Source organism: Camponotus floridanus, unplaced genomic scaffold (assembly GCF_003227725.1).
Source record: "Camponotus floridanus strain SB8 unplaced genomic scaffold, Cflo_v7.5 scaffold24, whole genome shotgun sequence".
Taxonomy (NCBI): domain Eukaryota; kingdom Metazoa; phylum Arthropoda; class Insecta; order Hymenoptera; family Formicidae; genus Camponotus; species Camponotus floridanus.
Window position 1 is genome coordinate 1428742 of NW_020229370.1, and position 26114 is coordinate 1454855.

The window sequence follows — 26114 nt, forward strand, 5'->3', positions numbered from 1 at the left end:
TATGTATAAAATATATGTATAAATAAATTAAATTTTAAATAAATAATACGACTTTAAATGTAACACTGCGTTATTACAAAAAATATACGAATATAGTAAAGAAGAACACAATTACTGTGTAAACAATAAAAAAGAAATATAATTTAAATTTGAAAATATGGATAGATAGCGCGATAGAGTTCAATTATGTGTTGCTTATAATTTATGTTTTATATAATTATTTATTTGCAATATGATACATTTACTTATATATGCATAATTGATATGTACATATATTATTTGTAAATGCTACTGATGACACACATATATTAGTACAATTGATAAAATATTTATCACATGGGTTCTGTCTAATTCATGTCATATTTTATAATAAATATTTATTATATTAAAAGATCATTTTGACAATACTATGGCTACGGGACACAGTAGCAATTAAAATAATACTACTAATAGTTTGCTAATATATGCGTGTCGTATATGCGCGTTTCCAAATGAGAGAAACCTCTTTTCGCAGTCCTTTATTTATAGAATAATCAGACGTGATCCGGAGATAGCAATCGTCGTATTTTTATGAAAATCCTTACAAGCAATGCAATGAAGGGACCGTATTATCGTGTATGTACTATAATCAGATGTAAGGATGTAATAAATGTTTTCGTTCGCGATTTGAATTTTACAATATTTCTATCTTTATGTCATATGTATATATTTGCAGATTAATTATTCATGTCATTAAATCACCAATTTACGAAACTAGATCATTATGTCATCTCATAATTAAAAGACACATATGTATGTCACACATGTTCAAATGAATAAAAAGCATGTGTTTATAATCTCTGATATGTGACTGTAATATTATTCGCAGATATCTCGCAGATATTATTCACGTCATATTATAAATAATCGCAAAATATAGATATGTGTCATAACATGTGTAAATTCTATCGCGATACGTTGGAGCTCTTCTATGATTGATTTTCCGCTAGCAGCCTGTTGATGAACGCGCAATCAGGATACCACTTGATGTGCTCATTTTTGGGATCATCTGTCGCTTCCCACTTTTGCAAAGCTTGGCCGCAATAGAAGCATGTGACTATATCGCCGTCATTTGCACATATCAAGCCGGCGGCCGCTAGATCTTCCTTTTTCTGGGGGATCGTCACCGGCCACGACACGTAACTCTCTAATCGACGCTCGTAATAAGCAAAATGTGGATACTTCGCGCGCCATACATCGCCGATCTTAACTTCCTTAACGACCTCTTTATCATCAAAGTAGACCTCGATCATTTGATTGGGATTTAGCCTTAACCGGTCTGAGGAGCATATTTCTGTCACTTTTGGCACGCGTAGCGGAATCATACTCGGATTGGCACCGATCGGTACATTCCCGCAAGGTATCCTGCGGACGACTCTACATCTTGGGAACTGTTGTTGATGCTTCGCCATCGGATCTATATCCTTCCAGTCGGATATGATGATGTTGCAATCGAAGCATTTTATTTTATCATCATTTTGGATGTAATAGAAACCGGCGCTTGCGAAATTATAATATTGTAAATAGTGCCGGCTATTTACGGTCGATACGCAGTTAGTGAAGCTCATTAATCTTCTGTTCTCGAATCGATAATCTATGTGATCTACCTCGTCGATCGGTATGGATAATATTCTGTAAAATTCCATCTCGGCTAGATCAAAGGTGGTTCCTTTTTAAAATGTCTTGTGCAAATCAACTTGGACATCTACGAGGAAATATTCTCTTGTAAAACTCTGTAAAGAAGAAATAAACATAACTTAGAAACCATTCGGATGGGATTCTACTTAAATTGCATTTGAAGAATATGAGAAGTATGAGAGATTAATCTCCTTTTCTCTCTCTTTCTCTTTCTTTATTTGTAAAGTACAGGATAAAAAAAGATTATAGGAAATAATGTAAAAAAAAATATATTCTTCAATTTATTAAGATCTCCTTCGCATGCAGGCATTTGTATCATATATTTTTCATTCAATTAAAATAAAATTCGATATAAATTAAATGAAAAACGCGCTTTTTCTGCCGCTTATTTGATAAAAAACATGAGCTATGTATTTACGACTTTGATGTTTCGGTTAATTGAATTTTTCAAGTTTAGAATGACTCAAATTGTGCTGATGATGTCAACATCCTTCTTTTTAATTGAATGATATGTGAAATTTCCCAGAATAGATATAAAAAATAGATAGTTAAATAGATATCCCATATACAAGTAAAGAAATTATCGTAATTCGAGGGATAATCACGTTAAGATTTATAAGTGATGACTAGATGACAATATACAATGGTATATTTATCTTCGTATGACAAATACCACCCACTCTGAATGTGATTTACAGGAAATTCTCTTTCTCTCTCTCTCTCTCTCTCACAATTCTCGACATAAGAAACGCATTCCAGAGCTATGACATGTACGCATAATGCGTAGCTTGTCTGCGAATCTACAATATTTTTTTATTGATAAATATATATCTTAGAATTTTTCTAATCAAAACATGATATGTATTGATAATTCATTTAAAATTTATAAAAAATGTATATTATTATATATATTATAAAATATGTTATATATATATATATATATATATATATATATATAGATATAGATATAAACAAAAAATAATAAGATGTGTGCAAAATAAAAATATGCTAACATGCGAAGCTCTCTCTTTTCTTGATACTCATGTAAAATCTTTAGGATATACATAATTAATGTTCGCGTTCACAAAAGTATCCAGAATAACTAATTTTTAAACGATATTATGCAACATAAATAGAATTGCTTCTAACATTTGTTTAATATGAATACAACGCTCTAATAGATTTTTGCGAAAGATTATGTCTGACAAATTGTTTGTTTTGACAAAGACGAATTTTTTTTAAATTATGGCATTTATAATAAAATATTATTAGTTGTGTAAGCTCTGAATTTAACACTTGACATTATATTTAAGAGATTTTAATAAATGAATAATTGACAGTTTTAATTGCAAATAAAAAATGATATTCGGAACTGCAACCAAATGAAATTTTTTGATTTATGAAGGAGAGATTTGATATCTATTAAAATCAGGATTGGCAAAAAACTTGTTTTTTTTATTTTAAACAAAAAACATTGTTTTTTTTGTTTAGAACATGTTTTTTGTTTTATTTGTGTTTTTAAGTAACGTAAAAAAACATGTTTTAAATAAAAAAAGCAAGTTTGTTTTAAACAAGCAAAAAACTTAATAGCTTTGATCTGTGTAAATATTTAAATTTTTCACTAGCGTTAAACTGTAAATAACGTTGCCAAAATTGACAACGCTATTAAAAATATAAATAATAAAATAAAAATGATAAGATGGGTATTATTTTAGCAGAATATTTATTTTTGGATATTAAATAACAATCAATACAATAAAGATTACTTAGAAGATATTGACTGACTTTACATTTTACATTTATCATTTAATAAATTAAATTAATAGTACATAATTCATAGTAGGTCAGTAGTTCCAAAAAAAAGTTCTAATTAATAATATTTAATATATAATACTTTGATTCCTTTTCTATCCTTATTAAGTAGCTTCATACTTAACTCTGAACATAAATTCTAAATAAAAGAAAAAACCTTAATTCTTCTTTTTAAAAGAAGAACTTTTTTTAGAATTACTGACCTGCTATGAGTTATGTACTATTATATTAATTTAATTTATTAAATGATAAATGTAAAATGTAAAGTCATTAATTTAAAACGCTAAAATGTAAAATGTAAAGTCAGTCAATATCTTCTAAGTAATCTTTATTGTATTGATTGTTATTTAATATTCAAAAATAAATATTCTGCTAAAATGATACCAATCTTCTCATTTTTATTTTATTATTTATATTTTTATATCTATATATTACATAAATATAGATAAAAAACTTAAAACACTAAAACAAAAACATTTTTGCAACATACACATCTATTAGTTTTTATTTATTTTTTATTTTTTTACAATTTCTTTTTTAAATAATCATATATTTTATTTGCGATATTTTAAACGGTTCTAAACAATAGTTTAAAACAGTTTAAAGCAAAAATGTTTAAAACAGTGGATATTGTACATCACATACTGTACATCACAAATTCGAATGATCTCAGAATGTCACGTACAACAGAAATATGTTCGGCGAGAACTAAAGGAGAAAGAGAGAGCAAAATGAAAACAACACCAAAAAAAAGAGAGATAAAAAAGAAAAAGAAAGAAAGAAAGAGAGAGAGAGAGATTTGAAAAAAGCGAGAATCGATCTGTTTCGTGCTTTTGTATAAAAGAGAAAGATTAATACATCCTTTTTACAATCATTTATCTCTTCAGTTTTATGCGAACGAAAATGTAAAAGAAAACAAAAATTACATCAGTCGCTTAGAAAAACGGAGACAATAGAGGTGGAGATTGAATACTACCACAAAAATTTGCAATAGGTTTGTCAACGATATGGTAATCTTATCTCTATTCCTTATAATATTTTTTCCCATTGAATTATCCCATTAAAATCAATAGATTATTGATTGCATATGAATTCCTTGTTCTCTCGTATTATTACCTATGTATTCCGTCTATTTTTCCTGCGTGTTCTTGAAGATCTACATTTGACTCTACGATGATGATCGCTGATGAACGGAACGGAAATTGCTTGCAAGAAATTTCACGCTCTCGACAGTATCTCCAGCATAATTTAGAAGGTTGTTTCGTTCTTCGATGCTTAAACCGTACTATCCCCTACAGGTACGTCGACTGACGCATTCACTATTCTTGTTCGCTATTCGATCGAGAGTGAACTGTCGAGTTCAGCTGAACTGTCGAGGATACTAGCCCTAACGCGCGAAATAATGGTCGCTTATGGAAAATACAAAAAAACAAAGATAAACATGTGTTATTTTGCATAGATGGAAGAGAGAGGTTTGCGATTCCGCGTGACATATGTGAAAATAAAATTTGGCGAAAGGTGTCCTTACCCATAAATCGATATTTTGATTTTAAATATGTATAAAGCTTTATTCATGCATACGGCTAGTTTTTGAAGCTTTTTAAAAGGGTAAATTCATAATTAAATCAATAAGTAATATATATTTAATAATTAATAAGTAGTATATATTTTATAATAATTACTTACTCTTTATTTATAATAATAAGTTGCATTTATTTTTTCCATCGGAATATGATGAGGGGATCGTTAACAAACTTGAAAATAAAATGGCAGAGATTGATCAAATTTTTTAAATATATTTACATAAGGTAACTCTTCATCTCAAAATTAGAAGAAACACGAATCCATTTATAATCCATTATTAATCCATTAAGAATCCATTATTATAATATTAATCAATTATATTAATAATAATATTAATCAATTATTATTATTATTATAATTAAAATTATTATTATAATCAAGGAGGTCAATGAGGGCATAGTCTCTAACGATTTTATTTGTTTCCTCTGGCAAATTTTTATTTTATTTGTTTCCTAATTCTTTGCATTTAAGGGAATTAAAAAGCAATAAAAAATCGATTTTTTTCTTTTATTTTTAAAAATTATTATCTTTCCTGAGTAAAATGCCGTTTAATTTATGTCAAAATTTATAAAATTGCGAATTTGGCAGCCAAAAAGGTCAAGTTTAAAACAACGTATTTTGTGCACTGAAGAATTTTTTTCTTTTCTATTATAATATAACGGGCTGAACACGGGCCTGGACTAAAATACATATGGCTGTCATTTTACGGTACGTGATATATGATTAGTATTTCTTTTCGCAAAATCCCTTTTCCTGTTACCTGACACTTTAAAGCTTTTGTAAAGAACTGTCAAAGCGAAAATATTTTATTTCATTATTAATTGTCTCACTTTCGAGAAAAGTCAATAGTGGAGTTAATCATACTATCTATAATTTGCCTATAGAATTTGCCTATATATATATATACACATATATATAGGCAAATTCTATAGGCAAATTGTAGATAGTATGATTATATATATATACACACGATTATGTTATTATCCGGTTTTAGAATCTAAACACCCACTGTATTTCGCTGTGTGAGATCGGTGTCGAAAAGTTTGACGTGGAATATTTGTCATTTCCTTTTTAAGATATTGATTCTATTTCTTTAGCTAAAATCCTTAGGTGCATTCCTGTCTAATGCTTAAAAAAATATTTTGCACAATAATTTATTCATGATCACAGAAAATAGAATTTTATTTATATGTCAAATATATATAGAATTTAAATACGTGGATTTTAAATATATATGTTATATATATTTAAATATATATGTTAAATTAAATATATATATTATATATATTTAAAATTCACGTGTATTTAAATCCTATACATTTGACGTTAAAGCAAATAAAGAAAACAAGAAATTCTGATTGCGAAAATTTTGCAATGTTTTTTCTTATGCCATTTTATGCTTGTCATCTTTCGTATCTATTTCAGAAAATTAGCATAAAGTTGATTCATGAGTTATTATCATTGCACCACATTGCATTATAATGATGTCATCCTGTTAAATAGGAATAAATAAAGCGACATCATTTATGATGATATCATATTGCAAATAAGTTATTCTATTGCATTTAATATAAAATAGCATTAAGACGAAACATTTGATTTTATGGTTCATATTCTATTAATTTTTCACTAATTTCCTAAGAAGAGAAATATTGGTATCGTTAATTCTTTAATGAGAGAACAAATACGGTACGTCAAATATAAGAGAGAGAATGTTTTGAAATGGATGTATATCAATATATTTTTGCTTTATTCTTATTTTATTCATTAAATGAATTACGCACATGTATTAATATTCAACAATCAGTATAAAATAATCAGTCTTTTTCGTGAAATTAGTATCGTGAAATTAATACCGCAATTATTTATACTAAAATTATTAATAATACCGTAAATAAATTATTCGCGATTATGTATATAACATATCGTTCTTATGTCCAGCTATCGTACAAAAAATTATTACATGCATGCTTTTCAAGTAACTTTCTTTTTAGAAATTTTTTCTTAGACATTTTAATATAGTTTACGTGGATATTTTGAATAAATTAATGATCGTATAATCGTGATAACGTGCTAAATAAAAGTGTCTAACTTGGTCAAAAATCTAAATAATTATAAAATTTAGACTTGTATCATGTGCAAATTTCTGGTGTTTTATCATGAATGATATGAAGCTTTTCTATGATCGCTTTTCCGCTAGTAATCTCTTGATAAACTTGCAAGTGAATTAACGATCGTATAATCGTGATAACGTGCTAGAAAAGTGTCTAACTTGGTAAAAAATCTAAATAATTGTAAAATTTAGACATGTATCATGTGCAAATTTCTAGTATTCTACCTTGAATGATATGATGAAGCTCTTCTATGATCGTTTTTCCACTAGTCTCTTGATAAACTTGCAATCAGGACAACGTATGTTGTGTATTTGTATAGGATCATCATGCGGCTTCCAATCGTTCATTTGTACACTACAATGGAAGCAGTAGACTTTGTCTTCGTAGTTTGCACATACAAAGCCAGCGGCTGCCATATCTTCTTTTTTCAGACCGTTTACCGGCCATAATTGATAACTGTTCAATCTACTCTCGTAATACGCAAAATCGGGATATCTCGCGCCTACCACGTCGCCAATCTTAACTCGTTTATGGACATCTGCAATCTCGAAGTAGACGTCGATCTCGTAGTCAAGAATCAGATAGGACTCGTTTAATTTGCATATTTCCTCCATTTTCGGCACGCGTTGTGGAATCGTGGTAGGATCGACGCCGATTGGTACATTTCCGCAAAAAGGTATTTCGCGGATGAATCTACATTTGTAATTTCGCTTGTGCTCTTCCTGTGGATCTTTATTTTCCATCCCGAATATGATGATTCCGCATTCGAAGCACTTCATCTTATTACCCTTGTCGATATAGTACAAACCGTTTTTTGCGTATTTCTGAGCGCATTCGCGTTTTAGGACAGATTTCATGAAGCTATGCAATCTCACGATTTCGAATCGATAGTCTATTCGATCGGAATCATCGACAAATGCAGACATTTCAAACATTTCACGATTCTATCAGTTCCAAAGTGGCTTTCTTCCAAAATGCTCTTGTGCGATATCGATCGACTTTAAGAATTTCTATGAGAGAATGTTATCGACTTTAAGAATTTCTATGAGAGAATGTCCTTTTGTAAAAATCTGTAAAAAGAAAAAATGAATGTAACTTAAAGATTACTTGTAAAAGGCTTCTATTTGAATCACATTGAAAAATATGAGAAATACAAGAGATTAATTTCCTTTTATCTATTTATTCTATTAGATATTATTATGATAAGATTATTATCGTTAATAAAAGTCATTGTTTATTACTGATAGAATATTATTATTATTATTATTATTATTATTATTATTATTATTATTATTATTATTATTATCGCATATCGAAATATGAGAAATATCTGGTTGAACTATTGTATTTATTTTGTAATGGTAATGCCCTTGTTAAAATAAAAAGATATATACATATATATACAAGGTATCCCAGTTATCTTCCGTTATCTTTTAAAGACAGATTCCTGGGATCATTTGAAGACGATTTTTCCTCAGCAAAAATGTCAATGAAGGCCATCATTTTTTGCATGTTCCCGATTTTTGTCATCATATATCTTTGCAATTAAGTCTTAAATTAAAACTCAACTAAAGTAAACTCTATTTAAAATTAATCGAAGAATGTGATTTTGTTAATATTTTATTTCTACAAAGCTTAGTTTATGAAAAACCCCTTATTTCCAATCACTTATAATTCGAAAATTATTAGTGCCTCGACATTTTCGTTGAGGAAAAATCGTCTTCAGATGATCCCAGGAATCTGTCTTTGAAAGATGACGGAAGATAACTGGGACATCCTGTATATGTATAGTGATAATAGTGGGAATAATCTAAGATAAGATATTATATAAACCGTTATTATTGTTAATGTTTTTTTTAGAAAGTTAGATTTCATTTTAGATATTGATGAATATCTATAAAATAATCTGCACTTTTGATTTAATGTCCTTGGGGATGTAATGACATTAGTGACGAATACCTAGTTAAGTCTCGCATTTATTTGCTTTTCTAGAATTACTAGGCACTAACAATCACGAATTCGAATAATCTCTGATTATACAACAGAAATATGTCAGGAATCAAACAAGAAATAGCAAAGAGAAAACAGGAACAAAAAAAAAGAGAGAAAGAGAGAGATTTGGAAGAAAGTGGAAAACAAAGCAAATACTATTTTATGTATCAAATGCCTTTGTACGAAAAATAAATCGCATTACATCCTTTTTATAATCATTTATCTCTTTATTTTTATACAAACGGAAATTTAAAAAAGACAAAAATTATGTCGTTTAGAAAAACAGAAGAGACAATAGAGATCGAGATTAAATACTATCGCGAGAATTTATGGCAAGGTTGTTAACAAAACGATGTTAACAAAAACATAAGACAGAGAGAGAAAAAGATGATGGCTATCTACTCCCACTTTTTCGCACAGTTAGTCCATTGAAATTCAATTGACTCCAATATTGATAATGCATATCCTTGTCTTTTTGCGTTATTACCTACGCGTATATTGCGTCTATTTCATCTACGTATGTGTCCCTGAAGATTAGATACATACTTGGCTCTATGATGATGATTGCTGACAAATGGAAGGAAAATCGCTCGCAGAAAATCTCGCACTCTCAACAATAATATATAATATAAATCTTGCCGAAAATAATTTAAAAATTCGTTCTTCAATGTTCGTGTTGTACTATCTCCAGCACGTCAAATATGGTAGTGCGATCTTGTTCGCAATCTTTATTTGATCGAGAGCTGATGGTTCAAATGAATTGTTGAGGATACTCTAATTCTAATAACGGCCGCTTGGAAAAATAAAAAAAAAAGATGTGTTGTATCGCACAGACAAGATACAGAGAAAGGTCAGCGATATGTGCAAAAATGAAAACAATCAGCAGGAGCTGTCCGTATCCGTGAATCAGTATTTTAGATATAAAATTAAAATGTATAAAATATCTACGCATACAGTTTCGTTAATGTTAGGCAATAGATAATAAATAGTAAAAAGAGAAGATTAATATATTAAATAATTATATTAATAATAATTAATAATATATTAAATATTAAATAATAGTAGGAAATATTGGAATATGATGAGTGGGTTCATTGATAGACTTGAAGATAAATGACAAAGATTGGTAAATCCTTATGATTTATCCAGCTATTTTTTTAATATATTATATGCGGTCAAAATACACGTGGCTGTCCTTTGCGGTTACTTGTATATGATTCGTGTATCTTTTCGCGCCAAAAATATTCCATTCCTGCTACCTGCTACCTGGCATTTCAAAGTGTTTTTACGAAGAATTGTTCAAGCGAAAATCGTTCCATCTCTATTGTTTCACTTTTGGAAAAAATCAATAGTTGATTTTAATCATATTAATTGCAATTTTTCTGTAGGCCTGCATATATACGTATATATATATACATATATCAATGACATGATAATAATATCAATGACAATAATCTAATCTTATATATATATATATATATATATATATATATATATATATACACACACACACACACACACACACACATATATATATAATCATATACATACATATATATATATATATATATATATATATATACACACACACACATATATATAATCATATACATATATATATATATATATATATATATATATATATAAGATTAGATTATTGTCATTGATATTATATTATTGCACATAAATGAATGTAAATAAAAATTGCAGAACAACTGAAGATTATTGTCTAATGATTAAAGATTTTCAATCGTTGTTAGACAATCATGTATTATATATTATTATATTTGTAAGAGATACATTTCTAATCATGAATAAAATTTTTTATGTGCAGAAGATTTATTCAATCATGAGATAGGAATGCACGTAAAGGTTTTAAGCCCGATTGCACCAACGTTATTTTAGCTTTAAGCAAAACTTAAAGATATGTCTGTCTTTATTTATTTAAAAAGATAAAGCTAGACATATATTTAAATCTCGCTTAAAGCTAAAATAATGTTGGTTACCGGGCCTTAGTCAAAGCGAGTTTTCCTTAAAAGAAAAAGACAGAAAAAATTCCCGTACCTTTTTGACGCCGATCTCATACAGCGAAACGCACTGGGTTTATATTGTAAAAGCAAGTAATACTTATATACTGGGTGTTAAAAAAGTCTGGACACGGTCGAATATCTCGATAAGGAAGAGTTTTACTAGAAAGTGTTTCAGACAAAAGTTGTATGACTTCGAGGGAGACATAACATGGTACCATTGGTTTGATCTTGAAGAGTTAATTGAAGATTACATGAAGGTCACCTTCAATTTCTTAAATGAAATATTATATTTTTTATTACATATTTTTGTAGCTGACTTCGAGAGCTTTCACATAATTGTTTCGAAAAAAAATGTAAAATGCAATTAACCATTTTTTTCTTAAAAATAACTATGTGTTTTTTTTACACCAATTGATTCCTCTCATTATTTTGTACATAAAAGTATTAAGGTGAGGTAATCGAAAAATGAATATTTTAAAAGATATTTTACGGTTTATGTAAAATTAAGAAATTATTTCAAGCTTCGTAACTCGAAAAATACTTAACGAAAACTAACTTAATTATAGTGTTTTGGAAAGCTCTCGAGATAAGCTATGTAATGAAAAAGAGTAAGTTCCGTTTAAGAAATTGAAGGTGACCTTCATGTGATCTTCAAATAACTCTTCAAGATCAAAATACCAATGATACCATGTTATGTTCCCCCTCGAAGCCATACAACTTTTGTCTGAAACACTTTCTAGTAAAATTCTTCCTTATCGAGATATTCGACCGCGTCCAGACTTTTTTAACACCCAGTATAACCGTTCTTATAATACTTATAATACTTATAATAACCGTTCTATAACTCTTATAATATAATATATAATTTTACGTTTCTACAAAAAGTAAGAATTTTATTTATATGTTACACACACATATGTATATATTTAAAATCCACATATTAGATTCCATACATTTGACGTTAAAGCAATTCATAAAGAAACCAAAAAATTCTATTTAGAAAAATTTTGTAATTTTTTTTTATTATGTTATTATTTTATGCTATTATTTTATGCTATCGTTCTCCATTTTAAACGCGCACTTATCTATTTTAGAAAATTAGCATAAAGTTGATGTATGAATTATTATCATTGCATTCTATAATATTTACAAAATGCAGGATAAAAATAGAATAATATGCTTAATGGAATAATGGAAAAAATATATATATTATATTCTTCAATTTATATTAAAATCTCTTTTATATTAAAATCTCTACGCGAGCAATTGTATTTTATATTAAAACTCTCTAAATATCGATAAAATTCAATTTAAGTTAAGCATATTTATAAAAGTAATGCATGATATATAAATGATATATATGAGTAATTTAAAATAAGATAGCATATCACATAGATTAATATTATTATTATTTCATATTATTTGGAAAATTATTTTAAATATCGACGAATATCTCTTATATTACTCAAGGGTAACGATTTTTTTTATATTTTTATATTTATTTTCGCTCGACAGTAGAAATCAGCTGTGCAGGGAAATGACATTAGGCAGAGACTAACAAATTCTTACATCAATTTGCTTTCGTAGAATTGCTAAATATTAATAGTCATGAGTTGGCATGATCTCATTGTTAGAATAAAAGTAATCTCGGAATGCAAAGAGAAAAAAGCAAAGAAAGAAGGAAACAAAAAAGAAACAAAATGAAAGAGATTTAAAAGAAAGCCAAAAATAAGCTAAATGTTCTCTCAACATTCCAAATTTTCCTTGTACGAAAGAGAACTGGCGATGTCATACGTACGCATTTTATGTTATGAGTTTTTACGTATTCTTCTCACAATCATTTATCTTCATTTATCTCTCTATACGAGCGGAAATAAAAAAAAAATCACAATTGCTCAGAGAGACAGAGTAATGCAGATCGAGACTGCATACTAACCCAAGAATTTGCTATAGGATTGTCAACAATGTTAATAAAATTATGATAGAAAGAGAAAAAGAGAGAAAAGGCGAAAATCTTATTTATGTCTATTCCTGCATTTTCCTCATAAAATATTCTTGTTTTTCTACGTTATTATCTATACATTTATTTTACTTGTTAACTCACGTAAAAGTATGTATGAAGATCAGATCCACATCTGGGGTAGATCACTCTATGACGATGGTCGCCGAATGAGAAAGAAACCAGGAATTTCACACTCAAGGCAATATTTCCGAAAAGAATATATATAGAATATAGCGTTCTTTTACTATCGGACTTCAGGTATGCGACTGGCCCATTCTTTGCATTCTCTACAAGCAAGGGCCAAAGGTTCGATGACCTCTGGAAGGACACTAAAAAGCCCTAATTCTATCGCATTCTAGATGTTTGAAAAAATACGAAAAAGAGCTCAACGTGTTTCGTTTTGCACAAAGAAAAAAAATATAAATTAATGATTTTAGAAAACAATTTGAAAAAGCTGACTTATTCTTTAGTTCCTTATCCGTGAATTAGTATTAAAGATGTATAAAATCTCTATGCATACAATTCTGATAGTATATCTCACAAGAAGTAATAGATTGAAAAAGAGGAATGATACTAAGACAGATGCAGACATGTAGCTTTGATTCAATAAAATGGTTGTTGTACTAAGAAATTTAGGATATATACTGTATACGGCACACAAAGTTAACATAAAAATTATTTAATGCAATAAAAAAATTTTATGCAACACAAATTTTAGAAGAGTATAATGTAAAGCTATATGTTTCCATAGCCATATAATTTTGAATTAATAAATTAGAAAGAAATTTTTTTACGTATTATGGTTGTAAAAATTGCATATGAGAGAAATATTGAAAGAAAATTGAATGTTTTTCTCTTTGTTGTAAGTGATGGAATAATTTGTCTTTTTAAAATTACTAAAAAAATTTAATTTTGATGTGCATCAATATATATTCTTTTCTTCTTGTTCTTACATATACAATAATTTCATGATTTTTGTACTCAGACACAACATTGACTTCTTATTTTAGAGATATTCTATATTGTTAGTATCTATATATAAATTACAATACATTAACTTTACATATTTTTTTATCACATGTATATGGACATATCAGTATTAAATAAATTGTGCCTCTTTTGTACATGTTTTGATAACTTATTTCACGTAATATTATTTAAAGTTGAACATAAGGCACAATAAAAGATTTTACATAATTTTGTAATTTGTCTTATTGCTGATTACTAAAAATTACTATATCGACTGATTTTTATTGTGTTCTACTTACATTTTTTCAAATTTTTTCAAATCATACACTTTATTTATATATTATTATAGATATTAATGTGCAAGTATAATTCCAAGCTAATAAACAATGCAATAATACAGCAATAAGCATTTATCTACTGAAGTTATAGTCCAATGAAAATAAATATTGATTACAAGCTATAAATTAAATTAATAGTAGTCAGCTGCAATTGATAATATCAGAGTCTCTATAAAGATTTCAAATTTTTTGAAGGAAATCTATTCATTTTTTTTTTAATATTATTAGAGAAGAGAGATCATCATATTAATTATAACACATTTTATATATACATAGAATCAAAACACATATATTATGAATTAATATTCATAAGTCAGATCAGAAATCCAGATAAAATATAATTCAAAAACAAAAAATAATTCAATCTCATTTTAAATCATTCAAACTCAACACAAAAGTATTATAATCTAATAAAATTTTCCCTCAATATTACTTTTTTTTGCATACATTCGTTGCTATAATTAAATATATGTAAATAAATATATGTACATTTCTTTATCTTTTTTTGTACATATTTTCAAAATATAAAATTGATATAGAGATATTTGCAAAATATATACATAATAATATTTTATGTAAAATATAGCGTCAAATATTCGAATAAATAGCAACATCAATTTTCTAGTTGATGCTCTCATTCAACATTTGTTATTTTAAAAAATTTTTTAAATTTTACATTTTGTATTAAGATAAGAAGATACGAACATAAGCGCGAATTTTTAATCTACACAATGGACAAGTTGTTAAAGTCGGTATACAATTATCGCATGTCGCTAAATGGCCACAGGGTAAAAATACTATAGCTAGTTCATTATCCATACAAATCTTGCATAGACGAGCCTCTTTCAATTTTCTATTCTCCTCTCGCAAAGACACTGAAAGAAAATGATGTGAATTATTTAATGTGAGATATGTGGGTCTCTATATTTCTTCTGGGAAATTAGATTCTAGATTATAGATCCGATATATGTATAGAATAATATTTAAGAGCTATATCTCTTAAACAAAAGGAAGTTGCGATAAGAAGCTATCATCAGTAAATTTGCATTGATAATATTGAGAGATACAGTTGCAATATACAATATATGATAAGGATAAAAATAATTCAAAGAAAAATGACATATAATCTCGATTTTAAAAAACTTGTTCAATGTTAAAGCAATCACTTGACAATTCGTTTCATAGCTTTATTGCAGAGTAAAGTTGAGATTTATTTAAACTAAAAACCCACTTTTATTCGATTGTTATAGAATAATAAAAAAATGCTGAATGAAAACACGTAGAAGATGTAACATTGTGTCAGTAGAGACAAAAATCGACAAACTTTAATTTCATAATATTAAATAATGAAATATATATATATATATATATATATATATATATATATATATATGTATTACTTACTAATATCATCTGATTCATTATCAGTTTCCTTTTTATTATATTTGTTTTCAACTGTGTCAGATTCTTGCATGGTTTTTTTGCTTGTAGAATTGTTAGCTGATTGTATAACTTGATTAAATAAAGTTTTCAATTCTAAAGGTGACAAGGTAGAAGTACTATTATCAAATCTGAAAAGGGAGATACATTTCTCAATGATGATTCAATGACACGAGTATTTATCGCGTAATATATACTATATGTTATGTATGTTTCACATACCTTGTATGATCTTCCATAAGTTGATTGTGTAAAACAGCTTCTACAAGCTGTGTAACATTTACATAGGGTTTGCCAACTTCTTCCATTCTTCTTTTCAGAGCTTTCGTTACTCTATCCACATGTAGTCCCATTTCAAGAGCAGCCTATACATAATGTTGTACATCCATTAATTATATTTATACATTACAAATTGATATAATAATAACAGTTTAATTTTAATAAATCATTTAATACTAATTAGATCATTCCATGTACCTTAGCCGGAGCAGTATCTAATAGCCTCTTGACTGTTACATCTGTTATTGACTTATTAGATTGTAAAATTGTGGGAACGGAAGTAACTGTAGTATCTGTGACACCTGCCATAGGTATTACTACATCTGTTATTAACTCGCTAGATTGTAAAACTGAGGGACTGGAAGTAACTGTAGTATCTATGACACCTGATGCCACGGTATCTGTTATTGGTTCGTAAGATTCGTTAGGTTGTGAAATCGAGGGACTGGAAACTAAAGTCTCTTCAGTGACATCTGCTAAAGATATTGCTGTATTTGTTATTGCTTCCCTAAATTGTATCATGGAAGGAGATGCAACAGAAGTTTCAATGGTATTACTGTTTTCTCCTGGTACATCAGCAAAAATCTATATAAACAAAATTAAAAATATATACATTACACTATCACAAAATTAATTGATAAAATTGTAGGAGAAGATAAAAATAATACGATGATTACCGAAAGATTTAAAGATCCTCTTATATCTATGCTATGCTTGACAAATTTATGACCACGCATAAGAAGTACAAAGCCACATTTTGGAAACCAATATGCATGCTCAATCCATACATCATCCATTGGTTGCCAACCATGTAATCCTCCATCACAATGGAAGCATCTGACTTGGTCATCATATCCTATATATTAAATGCATCATAAGATTAGCAAATATTTTATCATGTTGTGATATGTATGTAAAGAAAACAAATAATCTTTTCTCTGACCTTGATAATAGAATCCAGCAGTAGCTAACATCTCTGGAGTTTGCTTAAGATTTTTTGGCCAATTATGAAAAGTTTGCAGTCTTTTTTCATATGTTGTATATTGTGATTTAGACACTGTGTGCATTTGTATTCCTAATTCTGTTAAATCTGCACTAGTACCAGATAAGACTCTGACCAATCCAAATGTATCTATTAAAATAAAATCATATAATCAATAATTGTAAAGATGTACAAGTATAATATTACACATTTAATTTACAAAGTAAAACTGAATATTTATAATTCTTATAAGCGTTATTATGAAATAATAATGTACCATCTTTTGTTTCTCTCATATAGAAATCACAATTTGGAAAATTTAATTTATGGGCATGCTCTGGATCGTCGCCAACTTTCCAATTCATTAGAATACCTTTGCAAAATGCGCATTCCACCTGTTATTGTACAAAATGTTAAGCGAAAATAGAGATATATATACTACTAGAAGACGTGTAAAGTCCTATTCTTTTATTACTACTTTAGGATTACTCAACATCGCGCAATATTATTATAACAATATTATATATTAGAATAACGCATGTCAAAGATCCTTTACCAAATCTTTATACTGAAGATAGTAAAATCCCGCTAAAGCCAGCTGTTCCGGACGGATGATAGAAGTTAATGGCCAACTGTCAAACGTCTGCAGCCTCTGTGAAACAGTTTCGTATTTTCCTACAACATTGGACGACCTCTGCTGCAGCTGTTCCGGGTCCTCGATGCTGTCCTCGGATCGTCGCGTGTTCGACGATGATGTAGTCGATTCCGAAGTGATGCCAGCTGTCGTCGGGATCATCGGGACATTGCAAGTCCCGGCTGGATCGACGACGAAGGGACAATTGGGCGCTTTTCGCCGATGACGAGCCATCGCTTGATCACCATAATTCCAGTCCGATATCATCGTGCCGCACAAGAAACACTGTACCTCTAGGTAGTTTCCGGTATAATAAAATCCCGCCTTCGCGAGACAGGACGCGCCGATCGCGGCGTTCGATGGCCATTCGCGAAAAGTCGCGAGTCTCTTCTCCTCGACGTTCATCTTGAAGCAGACGCGTAGGGAATTTTCCTGTTTATTATTTCTCTTTTTCCTACGATCTGGAATTCAATTGTCGATTTCCTCGGTAGATTGTCGTTGATTAAACAAGGAAGCGAAGATCATCTTCTCGGTTAATGATAGTTGTTAGTTTTAGATTCAGCTCGCTTCATTGAATTTCTTTCTTATCTTCTACAGATGCAGCATTACATTTTCCTATTTACAGATATTATTCTTCACTCTCGCGGGATTTTGCGTTCTTATTACACTGGAATATATAGATATTTTCGCGAATTATAACCTCAATCTACGCGAGATGACAGATGACATGAGTCAGATCGAATCCGGACTCGAACCCGGATTTGTCTTCTATCCGGGGGTCTTCCGATTATCTTACTTGGATCGTTGTATCATCTCTTTTACACCTTTTACACCCTACGCGACTGATTACCGATTGTCAGTGTAGATGTATGTGTGTATATCATCATAAAACTTTTGCGCATGCGCTACTGTTATTTTGACACCGCGTGACCGCGTGATTATCACTTTTCCACACACACATATATAATAGCTGCGTTCCAAAATTCACTGCCAATACTGAAAATCTTTAGTTTACGTGACGTACACTATAGATTTTCAGTACTGGCAGTGAATTTTGGAACGCAGCCAATATGTATATAAATATTTATTTTATTTCTATACACATATATATATATATATATATATATATATATATATTTCTATAAATATGTATTTTATTTCTATATATACAATGTTATTTAATTAATTATTACTTAATTATTTTATTATAAAATAATAATAATAAAAGTAATAATTAAGTAATAATTATAATATAAAATAGATGTCAAAAATAATTCTGAAAAAATATTCCAATCTTTTTTTATAATTAATACTGTAAATGTGTATGTTTTCATAACGTAAAAATAAATAAATATAATGATTGTGTTTAAGAAACGCTAAAAAGAAATGTTGAAACTTTTAATGAAAAATGTATAGAAAATATGAAAAGCTCAAAATATGATAATATGACGATAATGATGTGATAAATATGATAATAATGATGATATGACGATAATGATATGATAAATATGATAAATATGATAATATGACTATAATGATGTAAATGTTTACATTTGCATGGAATAAAGATACGTCATTGACGTCGAACACACCATCTTGCTGCCGGTTGATTTGTACACAGTGATTCGCACAGTGCATTTTTCTTTTTCTGTAAAATATTGTTTAAAATGGCGGTAATAACGAGATTGGCTAAAGTAAGTTATTTTTTATTAATTGTCACAATTTTATATTTGATATAATTAATCTTTCTAAAACATATTGCCGTATTTATACATATAACCTCCTTAAGTATTTTATAACAATAAGATTTATTATATTTATTATATTTTAAAAATATATGCTTATTTCATTTGCTGTACATTTATTATTAAGTTTAATTTTTACATTATATTACCAAAAGAGACGTACCTTAAGAATAGTTTTTTCAGGTAAATTTTATAAGTAGGCGTTTGTACAGTTCCAAAGTCAACTTAAATGATGTTGTAATAATCAGTGCTGTGCGTACTCCAATGGGTTCATTTCTTGGATCCTTATCAAGTGTGTCGGCCACTAAACTTGGTGCAGTAGCTGTACAAGTAAGGATTTTGATATTAAATATTTCAAAAAAATTTGGAAATTCTATTAGTTACAAATATTATAAATTATAATTAATATATATACATCTTTTATTGTTTTAGGCAGCTGTTGAAAGAGCTGGTATTGCCAAGGAACAAGTCAAAGAAATATATATGGGCAATGTCTGCCAAGGTTTTTTGGGTCAAGCACCAGCGAGACAAGCTGCATTATTTGCAGGTCTTGAAAATGTATTTCTTTTTCTTTTACAATGAATGTTTTGCATTTAACAAATTTTTAAAATCATAAGGAGATATCTCTTTAGTAGAATAAATCTCTATATTGACACAAAAATGTATAATTTAATTTAGTATATAGTGTATGTAAAGAGATTATAATATATCTATTATTAGGTCTTCCAAAATCAACGATATGTACTACAGTGAACAAAGTCTGCGCAAGTGGTATGAAAAGTATCATGCTGGCCTCTCAATCTCTACAGTGTGGTCACCAAGAGATTATTCTGGCTGGTGGTATGGAATCGATGTCTAATGTACCATATTACTTGGCACGTGGTGAAACGCCATATGGTGGAGTAAAACTCCAGGTTGAATTATATTTTTTTTGTTTATTTCTTATTACTTCATTCTTGTTGTCCATATTATATAATATATGGAAAAATGTCTACACATTTACATTAGTAAATAATTAATATTGCACAATTTTTTTAATAGGATGGTATTGTATTTGATGGCTTGACTGATGTATATAATAAGTGTCATATGGGTAACTGTGCTGAAAACACGGCTAAGAAATTGAACATTACTCGCGAACAACAAGACGAATATGCTATCAGCAGTTACAAACGTAGTGCCGCAGCTTACAAAAATAATATATTTAAAGATGAACTTGTACCTGTCAGTGTGCCACAAAAGAAGGGCAAGCCAGATATAGTTTTCACCGAGGATGAGGAGTATAAAAGAGTCAACTTTGAGAAGTTTGGCAACTTGAGCACAGTTTTCCAGGTAACATTTAGATTAGCAAAGCATAAATAGATATTCATATTCATAAGTATGAAAATTTTGCTTTTTCTATTGTCTCATTTTCTTTATGCTTATATATAGAAAGAAAATGGTACAGTGACAGCTGGAAATGCATCCACTTTAAATGATGGTGCTGCTGCTTTGATTTTAACAACCAGCAAGGTTGCTGAAAGACTGAATCTTAAGCCTTTGGCTAAAGTTGTTGCTTTTCAAGATGCAGCAACGGATCCTATAGACTTTCCAATCGCCCCAGCATTTGCTGTGCCATCGGTAAGTCGTCTACCAGTAAAAGATTTATTTATTTTTAGAATTGCAATAATATTAAGTTTTTGCATAATATTTTAGCTGCTTCAAAATGCTGGAGTTAATAAAAACGACATAGCTCTTTGGGAAATTAATGAAGCATTCAGTGTAGTAGTTGTAGCAAATCAAAAATTACTCGATATTGACCCCTCTAAGGTAAACGTTCATGGCGGTGCTGTTTCACTTGGACACCCTATAGGGTGAGTTATTTAGATAGTTTTTAGGATTATTTCATTCAGAACGTCACATTGTGTATTATGAAATTAATATATTAATTATTGATAATTGATAACGAATCTTTTAGTATGTCAGGAGCACGTATCGTAGTTCACTTGGTGCATGCTCTTAAAGCCGGAGAAAAAGGTGTTGCGTCAATTTGCAATGGAGGTGGTGGTGCATCATCGATTTTGATCGAGAAATTGTAAGTTTGCAAATTGCAATTGCTGCTTCAATTTATATGAACTATGAGATCTACATAATCTATCGGTTATCTCAATAATATAAGTTAAATTGTATATAAAAAATATTATTTTTATATTACAAAACGTATAGTGTTAAAACTATATCGTGATAATTGTTAAATCAAAAGTGTTTTTTTATAACTTTTTATGTTTATATAAATGTGATAAAGTAACAGTTTACGATTTTTCTACTGAAATATATGTATATCTGTAAGTATGTAAAATATATAACTTTTAAACAGAAAAAGCAATTTATGAAAACATAAAAAATATATTTTCTTACTCTGTAAATCTTTTTTATATTGCTGCTTACCTCTTTATATCTCTTATATATTTTATATAGAAATAAATTTTTTTATATATTAGCAATACGATATAGATTTTATTGAAATTTAAATTAAGCGTCATATATATTAAAAATATTTCTCAAAGAAAAAAAGGAGAATGTATGATTTTTAGGTGTCATCCGGTATCTTCCCCGCCAAAATTAATATTATATACGAAAAGTCCGTGTCCACTTTGCGACATAGTAAAGAACGAGCTGCGTTTGCGTTTCGCCGGTCGTTATCAATTAGAAGAAGTCGACATCACTGCGAAAAATAACGAGCGATATTTTGAATTGTATCAGTATGATATACCAGTTCTCTTTTTAGAAGGTCAATACCTCTGCAAGCATCGATTAGATACTGATTTGTTAACAAAGAGACTCGATGAATTAACATTGAGGACAAATACATAAACACGTTAGTATAAAAGATTAAATTTCTCGCATCATTATCGACTTTATTAATTTTTTTATAAGTATCGTATTTGTAAGTATAATTACATACAAATTTATTTTTCAATTAACGTTTTAGCTCATAAAATAAAAATTCCAAGTTTAAAAAATTGATCATCTATAAACAGTTGCATCTAAGACCCAGAAATAAGATTGATCGGAAAAGTCCAGATGATTGATAGAAAAAATCAGTGATAAATTCCGGTCTTTATTTAATAAAAATATTTGATTTAGATTTTATCCAATGGAATAAACTGCCAAGAACTATAAAAGTGACTTATGTATATATAATATTAAGATATATATGAATTCATACAAAATTTTTATAAAAATATATATTTTTGCTTTAATTAATAAATCATATTAATTTATAATTTAAAAAAAAGAAATCAATGTAATAATAAAATCTTTTTTAATTTAAATTAATATGTGAAACACATTTTCAAAGCAAAAACTTTAGAAATATAAACGTTACTAAATTTTATATTAATTTTTAATAGAAGAGGAGAAAAATATAATAGAATTAATAGAAACAGAATTAAACATCTCATCAATATAAATTGTTTAATATCTTGCAACAAAAGATTATTTTCTGCGTTTCTTAATTTATTGAAGCTTTATCTTGGATGGAGTTCAGATTAGAAATATTTTCTCAAGTGACAAATATCAATGAAAATATTTTCTATTTATTTTAATATTTTTAATGGAAAAAACAAATCAGTCTTGGTCAATTTTTCCCGGATTTTTACCGGTTTTTACCACTGATGGATTTTAGCAAAAAAATGTGAAATTTTGTCCTATTCAGAAACATTTGAAACGATCCACAAAGTAAATCAGTTATCAGTTCGACCGATCTTAATGCTTCCATATTCATTTTTGCGTTCGTTCCGCCACATCTTCTGTTACTCCCCTTTTTTCTTTCTCCTACAATAAGGAGGTCAGAAAATGAAGCGAATATAGATAGACGTATGCCTTAATCTGATTATCATCCAAGCGATTTCCATTGTATCATAAACAATCGCGGTTGCGAGGGATTATACATAATTTTCATTAATCTTTCAATTCTTCCTCTCTTTCTTCTTTCTCTCTCGCGCGTCTTATATACCTCATTTTCTTCGTTTCTTCTCCCTGTCCTTCCTCTCGTTCGTCGCGTCTCTCTCTCGCCCTTGACGATCTCCCTTTCTCTACAATAGACCGGACTCGTTCCTTCCACCCTCTCCCCCTCCCTCTCCGCGCGTGCGTGCGTGTGGGTGCGTGAATGGGTGAATGTACAGACTCGCAACCGTTCGTCGACGGCCCGTTCTTCCTCAGTGCGTGCCTTACGCGGACACCGTGAAGTACTAGTCTCGTACTCGTGCGGCGGTTACGTGGCACGCGCGCTTTTCGCGGAAGGACGGGAAGAGAGGAGAAAAAAGCATCCGTAGAAAAGAAGGAAAAGCCAGGAGGTGCGAGACACGGGGGAGGACGTGGGAAGGAGCGAAGAAAACTCGGCGGACAAGGAGTGAGGGAGCCAGAAAGAAGCGCAAGATAGAAGGAAGAAACATACAAGAGAGAGAGGCAGGAAAGGAGGACGAAGAGGGAGGGAGAAAGGGGGCGCCAGAGCGAACCGCCGAGCGAAGGGGGCGAGTATCTCTCGCGAGCGCGTCGTCTTCGTAGTCTTGCCTCTCGTTTACCGATAGATCATCGATAAAAGAGAGAACGGAAAAATTAGGGAAGGGATATTTCTCTCTCTCTTTTCAAACCTTCCAAACGTACCTTCCAAAAATTCAAACGTCATCGTGGATCCAGGACAGTGGCCCTTCATCATCGATCCGCATCTCGGGATCTTCGGACGCATCTCGGGATCTTGGACGGCGAGAAATCCGTCTAGAAATCATCGACAGCATCGTCGAGAGTTAGTGGTGAGTCGCGTTTATTCGACCTAGTTCTGTGATCAAGACGATCGAAGAGAAAAAAAAGTACAATTGACAACTGACAGTATTGACAGAAGCGAGATCGTTGATCCCGTAACGAGTTGATATCGGCGCTGACAGTTGATGACGCGAAGTTGGCTGCGAAAACGTCACACCCGGTAACTCGACAAGTGTCCGGGACCTGAAGTTGTCGCTTTCACAAAAATTTAACGCGATGTGACGCGAAGAGAAGCTTCTGTATCGACGTCCTCATCCTCAGGATTTTTCATCGAGGAAAGGAGAAGAACGCAAAGAAAGAATATTCCTGAGGCACTCGACGGATCTCGAGAACGAGATCTTGAGGGGGAGAAGACGTCGCCCTAGGTTTGAAATCGAGGAACAAAGCGGCGAAGAGAGACAGAAGAGGCGTAAAAGTGATATGGATGCTGGAGGCGGGAATCGCACACGCGTTGCGCCGCTGCTGCGTTTTTTTTACACGCAACGCTCGAACAAGGTCGTGCGCGAGTGGAATGACCGTGATTTGAACGAATTATTGTGCGCGCGCGCGCGGGCGCGTGCCCGCTTCGACGAGGGAGACGGACGATGACATTGTCGCTCCTCACCGATATACGTGCACGGATACACGCGGCTGCTGCCGCCCCCCTTCTCCCTTCTCCCGTTCCTGGTCCGCTTCCTTCGGTCCGACTGGTTGCCACGAGGATTTCTTCTTGCTCTCCAAGCTTGAATCGCTCCTCTGGCTCCGCTTCGAAGTGAAAAAGGTACGTGTATATGTATATATATATATATACAGGGTGTCAGGGCAATCTCTTCCCTAAAAAAAGCTCTTGTAGCTTACCTCAAGAGCTTTTCAAAACACTATACTAAAGTATTTTTTTATTGAGTATTTTTCGAATTATGAGGCTTGAAATAATTTCTTAATTATTACATAAATCATAAAATATCTAGTAAAATATTCATTTTTTGATTATCTTACCTTAATATTTTTATGTGCAAAATGAGAGGAATCAATTACATAATTGTTTACATAATTGTACACATAATTGTTTCGAAGAAAACATATGTAATTTGCAATTAACAATTACATATTTTTTTTCGAAACAATTATGTGTTTTCTTTACACCAATTCCTCTCATTATTTTGTACATAAAAGTATTAAGGTAAGTAATCGAAAAATGAATATTTTACTAGATATACATTATGGATATACTTTATGTAAAAATTAAGAAATTATTTCAAGGCTCATAACTTGAAAGGTATTCGATGAAAAATACTTTATAGTGTTTTGGAAAACTTTCGAGGTAAGCTACAAGAGCTTTTTTGGGAAGAGATTGCCCTGACATCCTATATACGTAAAATGTAAATAAGCAGTATATATAATGTGAGAGAACGGATGGAGGCTAACTTGCAGTTGCAATCGGATCACGGTCACCGTGGAAATAAATTGCAGAAGATGACGAGCGAGAGAAAGAGAGATGAAAAAATTCCTTTTTTTCTGAAAAATATTGAAAAATTATGTCGGAGCTGAAAATATCCGGAGTATTTCATCCTGTGCTATTCATCGTGAGATGAATTCATACAGCACAGAATATTGGAGCAATATTATTAATATTGTAAATTGCAGCAACATAGCAATATTGCTGCAATGTTCTGTATTGTAATGTCTGGAAAGCAGTTGAATGATTAAAAATAAATTTAAATGGAACTTAAGGCG

General features: G+C 30.2%; 4 protein-coding genes across 9 annotated transcripts in view; 2 read left to right on the forward strand and 2 right to left on the reverse strand.

Moving 5' to 3' along the window:
* Positions 1-323: 323 nt before the first annotated feature.
* On the reverse strand, positions 324-13622 carry LOC105249206 (death-associated inhibitor of apoptosis 1). Of its 4 annotated transcripts, none has more exons than XM_025409054.1 (3): positions 13314-13622; positions 7412-8257; positions 1592-1772 (listed from the first exon to the last, which is right to left on the reverse strand). In XM_025409054.1, exon 2 carries the CDS (start codon positions 8120-8122, stop codon positions 7436-7438), a length of 687 nt encoding a protein of 228 aa, XP_025264839.1. In that variant the 5' UTR covers positions 8123-8257; positions 13314-13622; the 3' UTR covers positions 1592-1772; positions 7412-7435. The 4 variants fall into 4 exon arrangements, with proteins under 4 accessions (XP_011252803.2, XP_011252802.1, XP_025264839.1 ...); XM_025409053.1 differs by lacking the exon at positions 13314-13622 and adding an exon at positions 9726-9980; XM_011254501.3 differs by lacking the exon at positions 13314-13622 and having other exon boundaries at positions 324-1772; positions 7412-7573.
* A 1477-nt stretch (positions 13623-15099) lies between these two features.
* Positions 15100-19459, reverse strand: LOC105249204 (death-associated inhibitor of apoptosis 2). The gene is made up of 9 exons (XM_011254496.3): positions 19405-19459; positions 17776-18520; positions 17497-17614; positions 17181-17369; positions 16915-17093; positions 16436-16822; positions 16181-16323; positions 15923-16089; positions 15100-15393 (listed from the first exon to the last, which is right to left on the reverse strand). Exons 2-9 carry the CDS (start codon positions 18256-18258, stop codon positions 15203-15205), a joined length of 1857 nt encoding a protein of 618 aa, XP_011252798.1. The 5' UTR covers positions 18259-18520; positions 19405-19459; the 3' UTR covers positions 15100-15202.
* On the forward strand, positions 19383-22474 carry LOC105249205 (acetyl-CoA acetyltransferase, mitochondrial). Of its 2 annotated transcripts, XM_011254499.2 has the most exons (9): positions 19383-19547; positions 19782-19928; positions 20031-20145; positions 20319-20512; positions 20640-20930; positions 21030-21218; positions 21294-21451; positions 21556-21672; positions 22172-22474. In XM_011254499.2, exons 1-9 carry the CDS (start codon positions 19521-19523, stop codon positions 22449-22451), a joined length of 1518 nt encoding a protein of 505 aa, XP_011252801.1. In that variant the 5' UTR covers positions 19383-19520; the 3' UTR covers positions 22452-22474. The 2 variants fall into 2 exon arrangements, with proteins under 2 accessions (XP_011252801.1, XP_019882484.1); XM_020026925.2 differs by lacking the exon at positions 22172-22474 and having other exon boundaries at positions 19521-19547; positions 21556-21759.
* Positions 22475-23789: 1315 nt separating this feature from the next.
* LOC105249254 overlaps positions 23790-26114 on the forward strand; it is a 54628-nt gene continuing 52303 nt past the window's right edge. The window contains exon 1 of one of the 2 annotated variants that reach the window (XM_025408875.1): positions 23790-25161. The gene's annotated coding sequence lies outside the window, so the exon portion shown is untranslated. The remainder of the gene's footprint in view (positions 25162-26114) is intronic. The other variant, XM_025408876.1, reaches the window with a different exon arrangement.